Source organism: Apis laboriosa, unplaced genomic scaffold (assembly GCF_014066325.1).
Source record: "Apis laboriosa isolate Shangri-la unplaced genomic scaffold, ASM1406632v1 scaffold105_cov147, whole genome shotgun sequence".
In the NCBI taxonomy this organism is placed as follows: domain Eukaryota; kingdom Metazoa; phylum Arthropoda; class Insecta; order Hymenoptera; family Apidae; genus Apis; species Apis laboriosa.
The window spans coordinates 721,175-741,259 of NW_025220714.1; the positions used below are offsets into that span (position 1 = coordinate 721,175).

The window sequence follows — 20,085 nt, forward strand, 5'->3', positions numbered from 1 at the left end:
AAAAAAAAAAAAAAAAAAAAAAAAGTCAATTATAAATTAGTGACCTGGACTTTGTCTTCTAATATATACGTATATACATGCTTGTCAAGGAAAGTAAGCGGATTAATCGAAACTCGAAAAAGAAGGTAATTACCATAAACGATTAACAGCGCCAGTTGTATACACAGTACGCAGTAGAACGTTTATTATTTGATTTTTTTTCTTTCGTTGTGTTTTTTTCCCCTTTCCCCTCTCGTTATTATTGTCCGTTATTATTATTATTAATATTATTATTATTATTATTATATTATTATTATATATATATATATATGCGTTTATTATTGTCGCACGTATGTGGAACGTGAGTGTGAATGGGAGTCAGAGACTCGTGATCGTTTATCAATCAATTTTTGCACGCACAAATCTCTATCCCGTATTTCTCGGCTAGTTTCGAGGATGTTTTCTAAAAGCGAGGAATTGTCATCAAAGTGCCATAAAAGTGTTAGTTCGAAACGAAGGATTCGTCACTCGTGCGATTAATTCGCCACGAGTTATCTGTACAATCGTTTCTTCATCTTCTTCTTCTACTTCTTCTTCTTCCTCCTCTTCTCGTTTTTTTGAAAATATTCTCTTTCCTCTTTAATCTTTTTAATCGTTGTACATTTGTTTTTTTTTTTTTTGTTCTCTCTCGTTACTACGTTCCACAGCCGTGTTCTCACGTAGAAATTTCTCGTTAGTCATTCGAAACAGAGATCGTAGAAAGATCACGGATCGATCCATTGCCTCTCTTCCCCTCCTTTGTGTATATCGATATTATGTCCACACACACACACACACACACACACACACACACACACACACACACACACACACACACATTACACACCAAATTCGAGAAATTCCCGCACTCATTACGAAGCACCGTTACTCTTAGCCAAAAATTACTTTTATTTAGTTATTCGTTTTTTTTTTTTTTTAGCGATCGTGTGGATGTGTTTGGCATCATTTGACCGATGGTTACTGGATCGACGATCGTTGCCTCGACGACGAGAATAAGAAATAATCGCCTTCGAGCGAAATTATATTTTAAATGGCCCTCGTTGAAACATGAGCCACCATTGTATCGTCGTCGTCGTCGAGCGTGATCGGGCAAAAAACGATCGGCGACAGGACCATTGGCCACGGACGATCTTTAGATGTTAAGATATTTCCTTCGTTTCGTGGCTTCCTCGAGTAAAGAAACGAACGTTTTTTGTTTTGTTTTGTTTTGTTTTTTTCCTCGACAACAACAACAACAACAATAACAACAACAAATTTTTCGATATATTATTATCCTTGTTGTATGTAATGTAATATAATATAATACGCATATATCGATAAGAGAAAAAGAATCAATGTTCCGGGCTACTCGAGAAGCCAATCGCAACAGGAAGTCGGCGATTATTATTTTTTATGGACTTTTGTTTTGCATGTTGCGTACGCGTATTGTTGATTTATTATTATTATTTTTACTTGTCCGGACAATGAAGCAAAGCGAAATATTTGGAGAAAAAAAAAAAAAGATAAATATATATATATGTACATGGTTTGTTCGTTGCATTTAACTTTGATTTTTTTTTTTATAAGCTATTCAATTTGGCCACTTTCTTCTTTCTTGTTTTATTATTTTTTTTGTATTATTATTATTATTATTATTATTATTATTATTGTTTTTATTCTTCGTTGTTATTGCGTTGCGAGAAACGATCTCTATCTATTCAAATATATCGATGTAACGTATAAAATTAGATTGATGCCAGAATATCTCGTTTCTCGCAACGAGAATCGAATTTTGTATAGCAGCTGTAGAGTCTAATTGCACAACAGATTCGGTACACGACTGTGCGTTATTGCCATCCATTTATCTTCCTCACGAATTCGTCCGATATTCTCGTTTTGGAAACTTTCCAGTGCGTCCCAGTAAGGACGCGTCAAACGAGAGTAACCAAAATTACAAATAACGTCGGATGAACTTGTCCCTTCCCTCCTTCTCCCCCGCCTTTTCTCCTTCTTTTTATTTTCATTAAAAGTTTTCAGCGCACGTTGGATCGATGGATTTCTCATGAATTGTATTATCCGTCGAAACTTTTTATTGGATAAAAAAAAAAAGAAAAAAGAATGGTACGATCGCTACTTTCGTTTTTATTTTCGTTCTACGAGATTTCCTTATTATTTTTTTTTTTTCATCGATTACCTAATTTCTTCCTCGTTATAAACGATTATATTAATAATTATTTTACGTTCGATTATTATGTACTTTTATTTTCAGGTTTTATCATCCCTCTTATTATCCATTCTTCTCCAATTCTAGTTCCATTCTGCACGCACCAAAAAAAAAAAAAAAATATATATATATATCCACACGTACAATGAAATATCGTATCCAGTATTTTAGTTTTCAGTAAATTAGCTCGCAAGTTGCATGCAATTTTTTTTTTTTTTTTTTTTTTTACATATCAGTAGTGACTCTCTGTTTCACCTCTACTGTCACGAGCCGATTTACCGACTTCGATCTTTTCACAGAGTTCTCATCGGGGAGCGGAAAGTCGGAGGGCGATGGTTGGAAGGAGAAGTGCCGAAATATCGGCGGATCGACGAATCAGTCATCGAGCGCGGAGGCATCGAGCGGCAAGTCGTCGTCGAGCAACGCCACGGCTACGTCATCATCGTCCTCGTCGAGCACGACGACCAGCAGCTCCTCGTCCAGCACCGCGTCCAGCTCCGGGACCACGACCACCACGACCACGTCGACGAGAAGCCCCTCGGTGTCGCCCGCGACCGGGAGAAGCGGCAACACCGCGCAGAACAGCGGCGGGAGCAGCAGCAGCGGCGGCAGCCCCGCGCCTACCACCAACTCGTCGACGAGCGGGCATCAGATCGGTACGATGTCTGCGCCGCCCGGCCGCCAAGTGCCAAAGAGACGCATGAGGCGTCGCGCGACCTCGCACTCCCAGGACCCCGCCGAACAATTGACCGAGATGTCGGTGCGCGGGTTGAATCTCTTTCGTTACGCCTCGATATCCGAGGGCGTTTACCAATGCACCGAGTGCGCGAAACTCGACATCCAGAAGACGTTCAAAAATAAATACAGCTTCCAACGGCACGCGTTCCTCTACCACGAGGGCCACCAGAGAAAGGTGTTCCCGTGCCCCGTGTGCGGCAAAGAGTTCTCCAGGCCGGACAAGATGAAGAATCACATGAAGACGGTGCACGACTGCTTCATGCCCAAGGACTGCGTGGTGCCGTTCGGCTTTTTTCTCTCGCCTTAGCGGGCGGCGCGAGGGCGAGGTGGGGTGGCGATCGGTCCGTCGGTGCGACGAGGGGCGACGGGAGGGGCCCAGGGCGGCGACGACGACGAGCAGGAGGAGATTGGGGACGTGACGAGGGGATCGGGTTCGAGCGTTGAGAGGAGCGCGAGGGGGGCGGCGGCGTTCAAGCACGTGGCCGTCGCCTCGAGGATGATGTCCGTGTTCAGGCGGGGACGTGTTTGAGGGAGGAGGAGGGGGAGTGGGAGGATTCCTTCTCTCGGCGCACGGGCCTGGGTCTCTAGTCGTACCCCGGATCGACGAGATATACGTGGTCGGGATATACGTGTATGGAGGGAGGTGCCTTTCGTTTTTTTTTTTTTTTTTGAGAAGAGATAAAGAGAGAGAGAGAGAGACCTATCGCATAGCCTATCTCACCCCCGCGATGATCGGTTCCCCCTCTTGTCGTATTGAAGCGCGATCCAACTTCTTTGTGCGCCTTTTATGCGATTTTAAATAGTCGTTTTTCTTTTTTTTTTATTATTATTATTATTATTATTATGATTGTTACGAGACGAAGAAGGAGTGATTGAAGGGGAGAGGGGAAGGAGCCAGGTTGAGGGAGAGACCAACGCGACGGATCGGATGCAAACACTGCTATAAGCGGGACGACGTCGAGTGATCGCGAGGAATTTTCTTTTCTTTTTTTTTTTTTTTTTTTTTTTTTTTCATTTCTTTTCTAAATCGAAGAACGAGAAAAAAAACGCGAGAACTGGTGACTGCTCGAGTACTGCTGTGTGTGTGTGTGTGTGTGTGTGTGTGTGCGTGTGCGTGTGTATGTACATTAGTATTATTATTATGATCTTTGAATCGTGCAATAGCGCGCAATGCTTGTGCCCGATTAATATCTCGTGTCTCCTTCGCTCGTACCTGTCGTCTCCTCCTGTCCCCTCGTGCCTGTGCTCGTAAAAAGCATGAAAAAGTAAAATATATATATATATATATATATGAAGAATTCGAGTATCGCGAATTAATAATAATTTGGCCAGTTGGAAGGAAGAAGGATTTTTAAAGGATGGTAAAACTGTTGAAAAAAAGGGGTTTATATTCGTTTTTTTTTTTTTTTCTTTTATATATATCATGCAAGTAATATTTTGTATAAGACGGTTACGTATATACGATATATGGGAACTATTGTTTCAACCATTGCTGAGAATAATCGTTTAATCGTGTCGGGCCCGCGTAATCGAAGAGTTTGTTTTTCTTTTCTTCTTTTTTTAATTAAAAAAAAAAAAAAAAAAAAAAGTCGCAGTATTTTACGCGGGCGTAGTCTGCATATCATAGAATTCCAGATTTTTATTTTGAGAATCGAAATTTTTAACGATAATGGCGAGAAAGAGATATATATTCCTGCGTAAAGAGCTTTCTTTTTTCTTTTCTTTTCTTTTCTTTTTTTTTTTCGTGGGAAATATACGATTTTTCACGAACGTGGATAAGAGAGAGAGTAAATTTAATCGCGCGAAGGATATGTGCTACATTTTCTTCATTATTTTTTTTTTTTTTTTTTTTTTTTTTAAACGAAAGTATGAGCGGAAATAACGTATAAGCAATACGATTAATGGGACTGAAAAAGTATCGTACGGATATATTTTTTTTTTCTAGATCGTATATACATACACATATATATATATATATAAAATGGATAGCTTTAAAAAAAATTTTCAATGCTTTAACGCGCGGAATGTTTTTATTTCTTTTTTTTCTTTTTCCATTTTTTTTTCCCCCTTTTTTCTCTTCCCCCTCCCCCGATATTACTCGGTCTTCCGATTTCAGCAGTTCACACGCGAAACGTTGGTTACGAATATCTTCTCTCTTCTTCTCACAATGTCTTCTCTGAATTTTATACTGCATCCGTATAAAAAAAAAAACTCTGCATATATAATTACAACTTAACAATTAGATCTTTTCGTTAAAATAGAATAAAAATTGTAATCGAAAAATTGTTGTGAAGAAATGCGTACGCAATAACATATCGATTCGCATATCAATTTATACGCGCGTGGCTAACAACGTGTTTCTCCAAAAATTTTTATTGGACGAAAAATTATTTTTTGAAAAGAAAAGAAGGGAGAGCAGAGATGGATTCATTGGCAGAGTTTCGTAGTCAAGATTTGTATTACTACTACTACTACTACTATTACTACTACTACTATTATTATTATTATTATTAATATTAATATTAATATTATTATTATTTTCTTTTTTTTTCAAACGTTTTCTACGCCTTCCAACAGATTTGATTCCAATGGTGCGTAACAAAGTATATTTAGCGAGATGATTAAAGAAAAGAAAGAAAGAAAGAAAGAAAGAAAGAAGATGAAAATATATATTTATCACAGAGTTTATTAAAGGTTCGCTACGGGCTCAGGAGACTCGTAGAGTTCATTAGATAGTGCCTAAAATAGAGAGAATGAAAGAAAGAAAGAAAGAAAGAAAGAAAGAATAATGAAAGAAAGAACACGAATTAATACTGCATAGCAGTCTCGGTATATGTACAGGTGTTTTTTTTTTCTGGGAAAAGTGTATTATAGTTATTACCAATTATTAATTATTAATTATTATTATTATTATTATTATTATTAATTATTATTATTATTATTATTATTATTATTATTATTATTATTATTATTATTATTATTATTATTATTACTATTATCACTATCGATTTACCATTATTCGCACTACTATTAATGCAGCAACAAAAACAATATTATTTTTATTATTCACCGTTATTATTATTACTATTATTAAATATTGTTTGATAAGAATTATTATTAACTTTTAGCTATGGACAAGCACCGATAAAATTGGTTATTATTGCTAGGTATATAAGTTAATGCACAGGCAAGCACAGACGAGTTATAGAGAAAGTTATATATGTATACAAACATAGTATATATTATAATGACCTTCAGTTAGTTTCTGGGTCTAGACCGTTTGTTTTTTCTTTTTGATTTATTATTATTATTATTATTATTATTATTATTATTATTATTATTATTATTATATTATATTATATTATATATATATTATTATATTATATTATATTATATTATATTATATTATATTATATTATACTTTTTTCGTTCATTCGTTCGTTTAAAAATTTGAAAGAAATTTATTATTTGATACATTGTTAACACGTTTTCTATTTTTTTTTTTTCCGGTGTTGGGACACCGCAGACAGAGTAGAAATAGTTAAATACGAAATACTTATTCGCACACACACGCACACACATATATACGCGCGCATGCAGACACATATACAAACATATACACGTACACACATAAATTTTTTTTTTTTTAAGAAAATATTCCAAACACCGTTCACGCAATCGAGCAGAACCAATGCAAAACTAAGAAGTTTCACGAAGTTTCTTTCGTGGAAACAATATATACGCGATACCATCCCTTCTGTTCTAAAAAAATATTCATAACAGGAAGTTATGCGAAAGAAGAGGGAAACAGGTCTCGATTCGTTACCATACCTTTTTTTAACAAAATTTGTTATTTTTTTTTTTTTTTTTTTTTTTCATTTCCAATTCCATCGAACGAACAAAAGTTCACAAATTGCTATCAAATATTTCAAAGTATACTACTTCGTTTTGAAATTAATATTATTCGTTGCTACACTTTTTTTTTCTCCTTCTTTTATCGGCAATTTTTCTCTTCTTTCAAATTCTTCCTCCGTTGTTTCCTTTTTTTTTTTTTTTCGAATAAATTCGAATTAAAAATTCGTTGCGAAAAAACTTTCGAACGAATACCGAACGGAAAGCAGTATTTTGGTCTTCCGCATCGGTGTATATTATACGCGCGCGAGAGAGAGGGAATGAGCGTGGATGTTGATTACATGTGATGCGTATGTTTGATTAAATGATGAACACGTGAGATAGAGCTATTTAAAAGAATATATAGATATATATATATATATATAAAGAGAGAGATATAATATTACGTGAGAGAGGGAATACCCGCACCCGCGCGTGATTTTTTTCTGCGAGAAGAAAGAAGGAGGAGAGGAGCTTCTCTCCTTTTCAGACCAATCTCGTACTCGTAGTCGGTAAATTAATAAAATGAGTATATAAAAAAAAAAAAAAAAATGCAAAAAAAAAAAAATATATATATATCTTAATTATACATAATATCGCGTAATGATAAAAGAAAGAGCGTTTTTAAGTGTAATAATGAGGGGAGGAAAAAGAAAAAAAAGCAAAACAAACAATAACGACACTTTTCAACTTCCATTCGTCCGAAACAGCGAAATTTTTGTATTTCAGCAAAAGCGAAACGAAATCCTTGCGTCCAATTTAATTGCGTAATTGTTATGTTACGGGGAAGGGAGAAGGGGGGGAAGGGGAAAAAGAGAAGAAAAAAAAAAAATGTTATCGTGACATTTTTTTTTTACTTTGATATTATATTCGAAGCGTTTGAGAAGCGTTTGAAGATTCATCGAAGATAAAAATTCCAATCTCGAATCGATTTCCAAACGAAAACGATTCAACGAAATTAATACGATACGTTTATTTGAATATGTAATGTTTGATAATGAAGCCTTGATGAAATTGTGTATGAATTTGAATACGAATCGACGATCGATATATATGTGTATTTACATATATATATATATATGAAGAAATGGGCATCGTATGCAATTTCGATCAATTCGTATTAACGAAGTGAAAATTACGTATTGTTTAAAAAAAAGAGGGAAAGACGAAAGTTTCGTCGTGCGAGTAATTTAAACGAGACTCCTTGCGTCCTCGATGAGCGACGCTGAGAGAATGCTGAGAAAAAAAAAATATATAAGCAAAGAAGTGACGAGAAAAAAAAAAAATTTAATCAACTCTATGACATGTGCAAAAGCAATCGAAAAAATCGAGTTACACTTTTTCTTTTTTTCTTTACTTTCCATGCATTGTGACTACCTTTATGTTTTAGTTTTATACTATTATTGTAATAGTTCTATTAATATTATTATATTATGTTATTATTATTATTATTATTATGATTATTATTATTATTACACTATTACTATTGTCATCGTCAAATAACGTTTATTATTTTATTTTTAATTTTAACTGTAACCTCGGGTAATTAGTTAGCGCGGTAAGGTGCGTTAGGCTTTAAAAAAGAAATCACATTAGTAACACAATTAGATGATGGAACACGAGCAACCATGTTATATCGTATTTTTCATAATGCAGATATTTTATTCGAGCGTTGAATGCTGTGTAGCTTGCGACATTAACGCGACGCCTTCTAATACGTTTCCATTTATATTTGTTGGAAGTAGAATTCAACATATAGATGATATATATATATATATATATATATATGTATATACACATGCATATATACATATATATATATTTCACGATGTTCTGGCTAATAGATTTATTTATATATTTAGCACAAGTTGAATTTGTAATAAATTTTATTCGTAGGTTTAACGACGCGATTATGAATATTTTCCTCGCGTCAAATCGAAAATGGTTGACATTGAAACGATTTGTTTGTTTTTCTCTTCGTCTATCGCCAGGACGTCGTTGTTCCGTTGGAAATTTTTTTTTACCCACCGCGAACGAATATTCGCGGTCTTTAAAGTGCGCGCGTGTTCAAAGTATATTATATCTTATATCATTTATGGAAGAAGAAAGCTCGAAAAAAGCATCTTGAATAAAGAAAAATAGAGGGAAGAGGAGGGAGTCACGTGCCACACGTGCTCCACCTGTATTTTTTTGTTATTTTTACTTACACATTTTATCGACACTTTAACGAGTGAACACACTTTAACAAAAATTCGCATGTCACCCAATATGTAACGTTATAACAATAATATACACACGCATTATACGATTATACATAATGGGTATATATCAAGGTATATATACCGACACATATTTGCACATTTGAGAAATTGCACAGCACTATGCATATATGTCTCGATAGAAGAAAGAAACGGTATATACACATACACACATATACACGATTATATCGATGACGTTAAACGTAACGAGGAGGAAAAAAAAAAAAAAAAAGAAAAACAAAAAAACATGCAAGAGGTTAAAACTAAACCGCACGATTCAATTAATTAATCGTTAAGTTTTTTTTTTTTTTTCTTTTGCAATAGAAGAGAAAGAAGTTGCGAGGACTTTATTATAAGAGATATATAATTGCGTGTACGCGCGCGCGCGCGCGCGCGAGCGAATACAGAAAAAAAATTTATTATATATTATATATAAATACTATATTATATTATATGTTATATTATTATACGTTCACTCTGTTCGAGGGTGGAGACGCGTTTAAACAAGGAAGTAAAAAGAAAAAGGAAAAAAAAAGTTATATACATATAACAGTAAATATAATAAAGGAAACAATGAAGAATGAACACGTTCGCACATTTATCGTCGGTCGGTTGGCTGTACATTTGTTCTGATGTACGTACGTATGTACCTATATTATTTGTCGATGCCTGGGTGGCGATAAGAAGGATAATAACGATTTAACGACTATTATTATTTTTATTTGTTTTTATCTAATTGTAGTTTCTTTGTAACTCTTTTGTGATATAGAAACCGCAATAGTCTATCCGACCGTTTATTTCTTGTATCGATTAGCGCAACCTTCATTAAAGCAAGACAGAGAAACATTAACATCTCTCTAACTCTAAGCCTCCGGCTTCTCCTTTCCAACTATATTCGTCCCCTCTTCGCCCCACCCCACTCCTCCTTTTTTTCCTCGCGCGTGGAAACAAATGTTCGCCTACCAATTACAATTGGATTACGATTTCTCGCGAGTTAAACTCGCGCTTAATTAAGCCTCTTAATTGAAATTAATTTTCCAAGGAATTTTTCTCCCCATTCCTCTAAATTAAGGAGATTTCAACAATGATTTCTTGTTAAATATATTACTTCGAATATAATTTATATAATGTAAAACACAAACAATCATTCGACTCTCTAAAAAACTCATCGGATTTTTTTATCGAACTCCTCGCCACCGATCCAAACATCCCCTTCCTTCCTTCTCTCCTTCCCTCTCTAAACTAATCTCTCGCTAAAACTCTTCTCGACTAACACTCCTGTTTGCCTGTTCTCTATTTCCATGTCCGGCCAGACCAGCTGCCCTGTCTACCGAGCGACATCACGTTCGAGATCTGCACGTCGTCGTCCTCGTCGTCGCCGCCACCTCCGCCCCCGCCGCCACCCTCGTCCGCGCCTTCAACGACGACGGCGACGAGGAGCGGCGAGGAAACGGCGTTCACCGAGGGGAACACGGACGCTACGTACATCAAGTCGGAGAGAGTGGTGAGCGGTATGCACTTCCTCACCGATCGGGAGGAGGAAAGGGGCGATCTGTTGTTGCCCAAGTCGGAGTCAGGGGAGGCCGAGCCGGAGGTCAGGAAACAGGTTGGTTGGCCTGCTGCTTTTGATACTGGTTCGGCATGCAGTGCACCAGCTGTGCCACCTGGCTTCGCCCGGAGGAGGAGGAGGGAAGGGCAGCTTGGGATAGCCTCGCCGCGGATTTGACGGGGTGTTTTCTCTCTTTAGATTATGATTTATAGAAGGAGGGGCTAATTTTGAAATGAGAATTTTCCATTGAATTCCATTTTTTATTATTATAATTATTATTATTTTTTATTATTATAATTATAATATATATTATAATTATTATAATTATAATACGTAAGAAATAATTTTTCTTCTTCGTGTTTCTAATATACGTTTGTTGTATTGATGATTCTGTTTCTATATGCGAAGTGTACTGTGTATACTGGTGAAAAGAAGTCTTGCGGGACGGCGGGACTGGAGCAAGAGACGTCCTTCGCTATCCCCACTTTAGACGCTTTGTTTACAATCTTTGTTGACACCACACACTATAATAGTAGAAGAGCTATAATTTGAACATTCAAAATCGTAAAAATTATTTTCATTTATGAAGTTACGTTAGGATAAAACTAGAAGCTGAAATATCTTCGAAAATTTTATTAATTATATATTATTTTCATAATATGTCTTATTCGTATATACATATAATTATTATCTTAACTACTCGAATATAAAATTAAACATTTAAACATTAAAATATCGTTAAAAAATTAAACTATAGTTAAATAAATCGTAATATAGTTTACGCGTATTATGAGAAATAAAAAAATTTTTATATTATATCGATACATTAAAATTCTTTTGATTCTATGTCTACGTTAATGCATTGAAATCGTTGTTTTGAATTAGTATACGCGACAAACATCATAGTAAAAAGAAAAATACGCGTGAAAAATAGATGTTTCCTTCCATATTAATCAATCATTAATTCGCATTCCTTCCGCCAGATTTTTTTCCACCAGTGAACAGTAAGTATATCGATATAAATGATCGATCGATTTCTATAATTCGATTCGAGTCGAGAGTACTTCGTATAGTAGGAAAAGTAAGAGGATCACTTTCGCATGAAAACTGTGTCGTCCGAATGGAAAGCAGCCCAAGAAAAAAACCGTGAAGAGCGTTCCTTCACCGTCTCTTATCCAGTTTTACCCTCCGGTTTTCATTAGCGTTTGCTCTTCTTTCGGAGTTCGTTGAACCGCAATTCCTCCGTGTAATTGGCCACGGTGAAGCGGATTTTGTTTCCACTCCGTTTATCTCGGGTGACACCTTTTCTATCTATCGTTCGTTCAAACAACTACAAAAAAAAAAAATTAGAGCAAAAGAAGATTTATTCTTAGGTATCGAGCTAAATTTCGATCAGATGTTAGATTTCTATCTCGAATCGAGACGGAAGGGTATTAGAGATATCGAAAGAAAAATTAATTAAAAAAAAAAAAAAAAAGAGAAAGGTGGAAAGAGAGAGAGAAAGAAAAAAAACCAAATAAACGTTGTTTTACAAGCTGCTGGAATACCTCATTCAAAACGACGGTTCCGTAGTCTGCAAGTGGTGCGGCGAGGTGCTACCGTCTCGAACCCGTTGGTACAGGCACAAGTACAAACTCCACGTCTCCACCCAGGTCACCCAGCCGGCGCCACTGTTCAAGTGCCACAGCTGTAACGCTTACTTCAAGTCCCGTAAAGGTTACATTGGTCATCTAAGCTCTCGCCATTCCGACAACGAAAACGACGAGAACAGGGAAGAGCCGGCCAACAAGAAGGCTCGGAAGACCTCTGACGTAAGTCTTCGAGTCACCTCCCCCCCGCTTCATCCTAACATCGTTGCTTCGTTGATTGGATTTATTTTTTTTTTTTTTTCAGTCTCTTTCTATTCGTTCGCAATTTTTTTTTCTCGAGCATGATACAAATATTTTCGAAAGAATCGTTAGAAGTTATTATTGGGCCTTGGCTTTTCGTCGAGTGAAATTTTTTTTTTCACTTTCCTCCGTTTCTATTCATTCGCAATTTTTTTTTCTCGAACACGAATATTTTCGAAAGAATTATTATTGGGCCTTAGCTTTTCGTCGAGTGAAATTTTTTTTTCACTTTCCTCCGTTTCTATTCATTCGAATATTTTCGAAAGAATTATTACTGGGCCTTAGTTTTTCATCGAGTGAAATTTTTTTTTTCACTTTCCTCCGTTTCTATTCGTTCGCAATTTTTTTTTTCTCGAGCATGATACGAATATTTTCGAAAGAATCGTTAGAAGTTATTATTGGGCCTTGGCTTTTCGTCGAGTGAAATTTTTTTTTTCACTTTCCTCCGTTTCTATTCGTTCGCAATTTTTTCTCTCGGGCATGATACGAATATTTTCGAAAGAATTATTATTGGGCCTTAGCTTTTCGTCGAGTGAAATTTTTTTTTTCACTTTCTTCCGTTTCTATTCGATCGCAATTTTTTTTCTCGAGCATGATAGGAATATTTTCGAAAGAATTATTATTGGGCCTTAGCTTTTTGTCGAGTGAAATTTTTTTTTTCACTTTCCTCCATTTCTATTCATTCGAATATTTTCAAAAGAATTATTATTGGGCCTTAGCTTTTCATCGAGTGAAATTTTTTTTTTACTTTCCTCCGTTTCTAATAATTTTTTATATATTTTCGAAAGAATTATTATTGGGCCTTAGCTTTTCGTCGAGTGAAATTTTTTTTTTCACTTTCCTCCGTTTCTATTCGTTCACAATTTTTTCTCTCGAGCATGATACGAATATTTTCTAAAAAGTCGTTAGAAATTATTATTGGGCCTTGGCTTTTCGTGGAGTGAAATTTTTCTACACTCTTTAACTAGCGATATCGAGAATGAATCGGAGAGGCTGTTTTTTCTTGCAACTAAGCATTATGCGCTATTTTCGTTCGATTCAGCTCTCTCTCGACTTTCTAACGACTCTCCAACGATTCTCGCGACGATTTCGCGGCCCAGAAAAATTTTACTAGCCCAAATTAAGAATAAAGTTACCAATTCAACAATTTATTATCCTATTGTAATTATCTATTCCAATTTACTGAAATTAATAAATATCATTCGAGCTTCATTTCAAATAAAGTTATTTGAAATAATAATCGCTTAAAGTAACTTTATTCGAAATTTCGTTACTTCTCCACAACTGTTCATTTAATCTAAAGCTTCGTTTCACATCCCACATCAATCGAAAACTTAATCAATTCGAAAAACTTTATTTTATTGACTTGCATGCGCGAAAACGACGAAAGAACAACCCCCCCTTCCCCTTCCCCTCCTCCTTCTCCTTCCCCCCTTCCCCCTTCCCCTCCCAGCATGCGTGACTCTTCCTCGCTTGCTCGAATCCCCTCCCTCCCCCCCCCTCCTTCATCGATCAATCGGGATGGTTTCGGTCGAGAGAGTAAGGGCGAAAATTGTGAAACGTGTCCCGACAGATCGGGAAGGGGCCAGACTGGGAGCAGCAAAGGGAGAAGGAGGAGAAGTTGGTGGCGGACATAATCGATCGGGTGAAAAGGGAGTGCGAGGCTCAGGGTGAAACGGTGACGAGACGAGGCTACTCCAGGCGATCCACCGTGATGAACAGCTAAGGAATGGATAAAGTGACGTATAAATGGGAAATATTGTGCCATATCATCGTCGTACGATGTCCTCCTCGTGACACGGGTCGAAGAACCTACCCCCTGCCGACGCTCGTCCCACACACACACACACACACACACACATAACTCCTCTCCCCCCACTCCCGCGTATTTTAGCCGGATACGAGAATAACCCTATTACTACGAAGCGAATGAGAATACTTTTAGGGACAAATGTTTAAAGATCAAATTAGGATTAGTTTGGACACGTGTTTACGGCGTTCTATGCTCAATTGTTATCGTCGAAATGATATCGATCTTGTCTGCGACGATTCGATCGTGATCGCACGTCGATTCGCACGAGGGATCATTGAAGTAATATTCTCTTATCTAATATATATAAATATATATATATAAATATATAATATAATATATATAAATATATATATATATATAATATAAATATCTTTTTTTAAAGATGTTCAATTTCCATGCATTGAAAAAAATTGATAAATTAATCAAATTCAAAATCAGGATCGTAAAATTATTGAGCAACGGAATCTTTTTCCAATCACGAGAACGTTACTCGTAAGTCAGTTATCCCTCGTTATTTGTCGATATTTCCAAGTCGTCGACGTTCGTCACGAGGTCATCGTACGATCGATTCAACTTTTTTTGCCGCTATATATGTGTATATAGAGATGGGCCATTTAACGTAAATTCAATTATTTTCGTTATTACTCGACAACAATTTTTTTCTTCCCTCCCTCCCCCCTCCCCGTCATTATACGACAAAACAATTACACGACGTGTAATAACGTTACATGGTCCATCCTATGTACGTGCAGCGTAAGATGGCGAATATATATCTCGACGTATTAAAGAGGCGAGCGTCGGTAGGATGACGATGGATGGTTTTCGATCGCCGAAACGAGGATTACAAACGTGTCTAGTCATAATGCACGCGCGGCCGCGTATATATATTTTTTTCGTATATCTCAAACGACCGCGCGTTGGTACATTACGATACAACAAAAAAGAAAAAAAAAAGAAAAAGAAAAAAAAAAAATGTATTTGCCAGTTCGTACGCGTGATTCGAAAATGTATTGAACACGGGGCCTGGTAATCGCGTCCAATGGCTGCAGCTCGAGAGAAAAATGAACGTAAGTAACGTATACACGTTTCTCTCCTCGTTAAAATTCTCGATCGTTGGTCGATATCGTTCCTTTTGATCTCGATAAGTTTCGCGGATCTTCTAATCGCAGCGATACGCGAACGTAAACGCGAAAGTATAGCCGATATGTAGCGAGAAAAAGCGGTATTTTGTCGCGTCTCTTGTCGCCGCGATGGCGTAGCTGTCGCCTCGTTTCACCATGGCTCGGTAATGTCGGTACGTTAGAGTGGTCACGTGTGTTCGAAATATTTTGTTTTTGTTGAAATTCCGGATTTTATTAAGACACGACGTTTATTCGCGAGAAAATTCTTAATCCTGTTAATCTTTCTATCGTTGCAAATGATATATTTGAACGATAAGCATTCATCCTTATAATAATCACATCAATGTGTCATCGATATATTTGAACGACAAAAATATGATTTCTCGTAAAAAAAAAAATAAATCGACATTACTGATCCAAGGTCGAAACGATCGTACTTTATTATTAACGCGAGATGAATTGCGATTCGAGCCTGAGAAGCTCAATTGACGGGAATCCAGTGCCAAATATATATCTTCCCAGGCGTACGATATCTCGTTGCGTATATGCGAAATGTTCACTACGATACGCGATGAGAGCGATCGTTTGCTCAAAAGTGCAACCGTACTACTAATTTCCTTCGATTTTGTTCCATTACTTTTTCATTTTATTACATTCGACGTGTGCAGGTGTTGCGTGTTATATCGTGATCCGCGTAGCCAAATATGCTCCTTTTTGGAAACATCGTACAGCGATGGGACGCGTGAACGTCACGCGTGAAATTCATAGAAATTATATCGGTATACGGGTATTGATACGTGTAAGTCGCGTGAATGACGTTCACGAAGCTTTCCATTCGAAAAAAATAAAGTTAAATTTCAAAGGAGAAATATAACTTCAGCCGAGTTTTATAACGTGTTCGACACGAAATTTTATTACGTATAATTTAAAATTATTCCGACATAATTTTACGATGCTTTAAAAGTTATTAGAAATTTACAAATCGTATTTTTAGAAAATATGATTTATCTCTTTACAAAAACTACCAAGTAGCTCTTATTTTTTAAGGCATTTCTTCATCGATTTTCAAAATCGAACAAATATCGAATAATACACAATGTACACAAATTTTTAACGTGAAAGTTTTTTATTCGTTTTAAGAAAATCTAACGTTTCGAATATAATCTCTTAAGAGCGTAATTTTCAAGAGTGGCCTAGTTACTGCTGCCACCATAAAATTTTATTATATGCGTGGAGAGCGTCATACGTGACGATAAAAATTTCTTTATTGCATTATAGCTACAAGATTCGGAGGATGCTATTAATTCTTTGGATCGTGTGATTTTAATAAAATAATAAAAAATCTTTAGACGAGTACAAAGATTAATAAATTTCTTATACTATGCTAAAGGGATTTTAAATCTTCAATAAGCTTATTTCAACATCTTTATATTCGTCTAGAGAATTTTTGTTATATATAATATGTGTATATATATATATACATTTCTCTTACACACAAAGAAATTACATTTGTTAATCAAAAAAAAAAGATTTTTGTCGCCATACGAATCGTGCTAATTAAATTTTTCTCTAGCCTCTAATACATTATATAAATATTGGGTGGCAATAGTTGCCAGGTCATTTTATATTTATCGATATGATCTTTTTATCTTGACAACAGCAATTACATAAATTAAAATTTTATCTAAAGTGTATATCAAGTAATATATATTTACAATTAAAAAATTTTATTTATTATCCATTTTAAATATATCGCCTAAAATTTAAAAAATTATGCCAACGTGAGCATAAATAAGCCTAACATTGGCTTAAAATTTAATTATAACGTCTAGTAATAAAATAAAACTTGGATCTATTTGAAGAATCATGAAAATTGTAAATAGAAATATTTTATGAATATATTCCTGCATGTAATTCGTTTTTGATCGTGTACAAAATTACGCGATTCGATATACACGCACCTGACATACTCGGACAAGTTAGTTGGGCACGAATAGTGTCGCTAGAAGGACGGTAGATAGATCGATAAATAGATGAAAATATATCTATACGTGCGCGAAGTACGAATAAATATAATATAATGCGCGCTGGCGATAATTTACGCGAGAGCATTATATATATTAATCTTGCTGAATATTCCAAGAAAGTCTGTCCATTTTTTCGAATGTCTCGAAAGTATTTTAATCTCTATTTACTTGTTGCGTGTCATACGACGCAACGGCAGAAGAATGAATTGCATTTCACTCAAAGTTTTAAACACATAATTACAATTAGTAGAGTAGATCGTGCGTGGACACTGTTATACAGGTATGACGCGTACGTAAACTGACTAGTGATTAAGTTCGGTGCTAATCAAGAAAGATGTATAAATTGTACACATCGTTTTATTACAAATAACGATTGCATCAATTATGTTTTTTTTTCGAAACAAGCGAATAGGTTTAACTCTTTGAAGGAATTCGAATCGAAATCTAACCTAATTAAAAATCGAAAAAACCTTTCATCAAATTAACCATGTCATCTAGATATTATATTTTACCTCTAATTTTTTAATAGACAAATATCTTGATGAAAATATACTCAAGCATCGCTCGAACGACACGTGATGAACAAAACGCATGCTTCACGTGTATAACCTAACCTCCAAAGAGCTAAGCACAATTCACAATTCAAGAGGCAACTCTCTTCTGACATTGCGCGAATGGATTTTGCACGTAATTATGTACAGGCGCGTATTTGCCAGCAAACCTCTGTACGTATACCATAATTTTAATCCTATATGTGTGCATAACAACATTTGCGTGCACACTTTGATGATTGTATACGGACAGAGGACATTAATCGACTTCTGTCGAGGTAAAAACACGAGCCACTTTTCGTCTTCCTTTTCTTCCAAATACATCATCAAATGTGTTTATTTTAATAAAATTACCCAATCGACTGATCTAACGAATTCTTATGATTTATTACGAGTATTTAATTAATTAATAAACTTTAACGATTTAATGGATCTAGATAATACACAAGATGTAAGAATTAATATAAATTTACGAATACTCGAGAAGAAAGACTTAAAAGTGTTAAAACAATAATAATAATGATTTCACGTTTCTGGGACGTTTTAAGATAAACCGCGCGCAGGTCGTGCCATAATTTATAAACATTTCTCTCGGAATTCTTAATGCGCCCCACTAGCAGTGAGAAGTGCAAATAAATCATTCAGAGGAAAAAGTGAAACTCATAGATGTCTCACGGTACACTTTGCGAAGCATACATCTCGTGTTTTGTGCCAATCCATGTTTCAAACCGCCCAAATAATATTTAAATCTTCCTTCCTACAAACAATTGTTCTTTTTCAAAACGAAAATGAAAAATAATAGGTCCAACGAACGTATACGATCCATTTGAAAATTAATCATTGATAAATAAAATTTGAAAGGATATAGCGTTTAATATATACTATGTAATATATATGTATATGATAATATTGCATAAATCAGTTTTGTGCCCTAAATTATTTTACTTATCTTGTCTACCCTTGCTATAAAAATTTCAAATCTATCATTATCAGTCGTCTTCCTTGTTATTATGTTACGTAATAAATTATGACGTTAATACAAATGTATACATATTATGGTACATAGATATTTGTACAAATGATTTGTAGTTTATTTCCTCGAGCAGAGTGTATATGGTGTATAACTAAAGTGACCTTTTTCTTCTTGATACGATACGAGTTAGAAAAAGGAATTGTTGATTTCAATCAGAAGAATGAACGAGACAAGTAAAACGGGCAAAGTTCATTCGATCGTGCTATCAGATCATAAGATCATTTTTCTTTAATGACAGACTTTTTTTGTTTTATGATGGGTAGAATGATATTAAATACCGTTGAAATTACGAGAAGACGAAAGAGTGGCTCCCTCGATATATTTCAATCTTCCGTATTGAATCTTAAGTGTTACTAATCGTAAGATCGTAAGGCTGACCTCCTACGTCTAATATGACGATTCAAGTTGAGAGTATTCCGAGGAGATAAATTATTTATTTGTTTACGATAATGAGGCCGTTTGTGAATCGTATTTCGGGCAACTCGCATACACTTGGAAAACTACCATTATATATTATGGAGATAATGATGACCGCCCGAAGGTGCGACCCCGTCTAAAAGTGCACGAAATTCACGAGCACGTATGTACTATATAATTAAAACAAAAGATATAACAAAACCATAGTACTTACGACAACGCTAATCATCTGCGATGAATAAACATTACAACTAATGATGAATGAAATGGAACGTATTGTGCATTATATGTCGGGAAAAAAATAAAATCAAAATGAATCGATTGACATCATGTTTTTTCATTTATAACCTAAAAATTTCTATAGTTTTTATAGAATTATTGTTATAGTAATTAAAATTTCTATATCAATAAAATATTTATAAATATTTATATTTTTTTATTATTATATATATTTTATATTTTTATTTTTATATTTATTTTATATTTTAAAATATTTTGTTACGTTACATATAATTATATAATATATGTAATATTATATCAATATAGCTCATATTAT

General features: G+C 35.2%; 1 protein-coding gene across 4 annotated transcripts in view; it reads left to right on the plus strand.

Moving 5' to 3' along the window:
* The window catches only part of LOC122720650 (protein tramtrack, alpha isoform-like), a 34,532-nt gene extending 14,678 nt beyond the window's left edge, over positions 1-19,854 (plus strand). Inside the window, exons 3-6 of one of the 4 annotated variants that reach the window (XR_006347795.1) lie at positions 10,443-10,735; positions 12,214-12,489; positions 14,141-17,808; positions 18,058-19,854. Coding sequence is in view for 3 of the 4 variants with exons in the window: in XM_043947461.1 (XP_043803396.1) it covers positions 2,542-3,287 (746 nt within the window). In the remaining variant the exon portion in view is untranslated. Of the gene's footprint in view, positions 1-2,541; positions 4,605-10,442; positions 10,736-12,213; positions 12,490-14,140 lie in introns of those variants that run through there. The other 3 variants (XM_043947470.1, XM_043947482.1, XM_043947461.1) reach the window with 3 other exon arrangements.
* Positions 19,855-20,085: the final 231 nt, after the last annotated feature.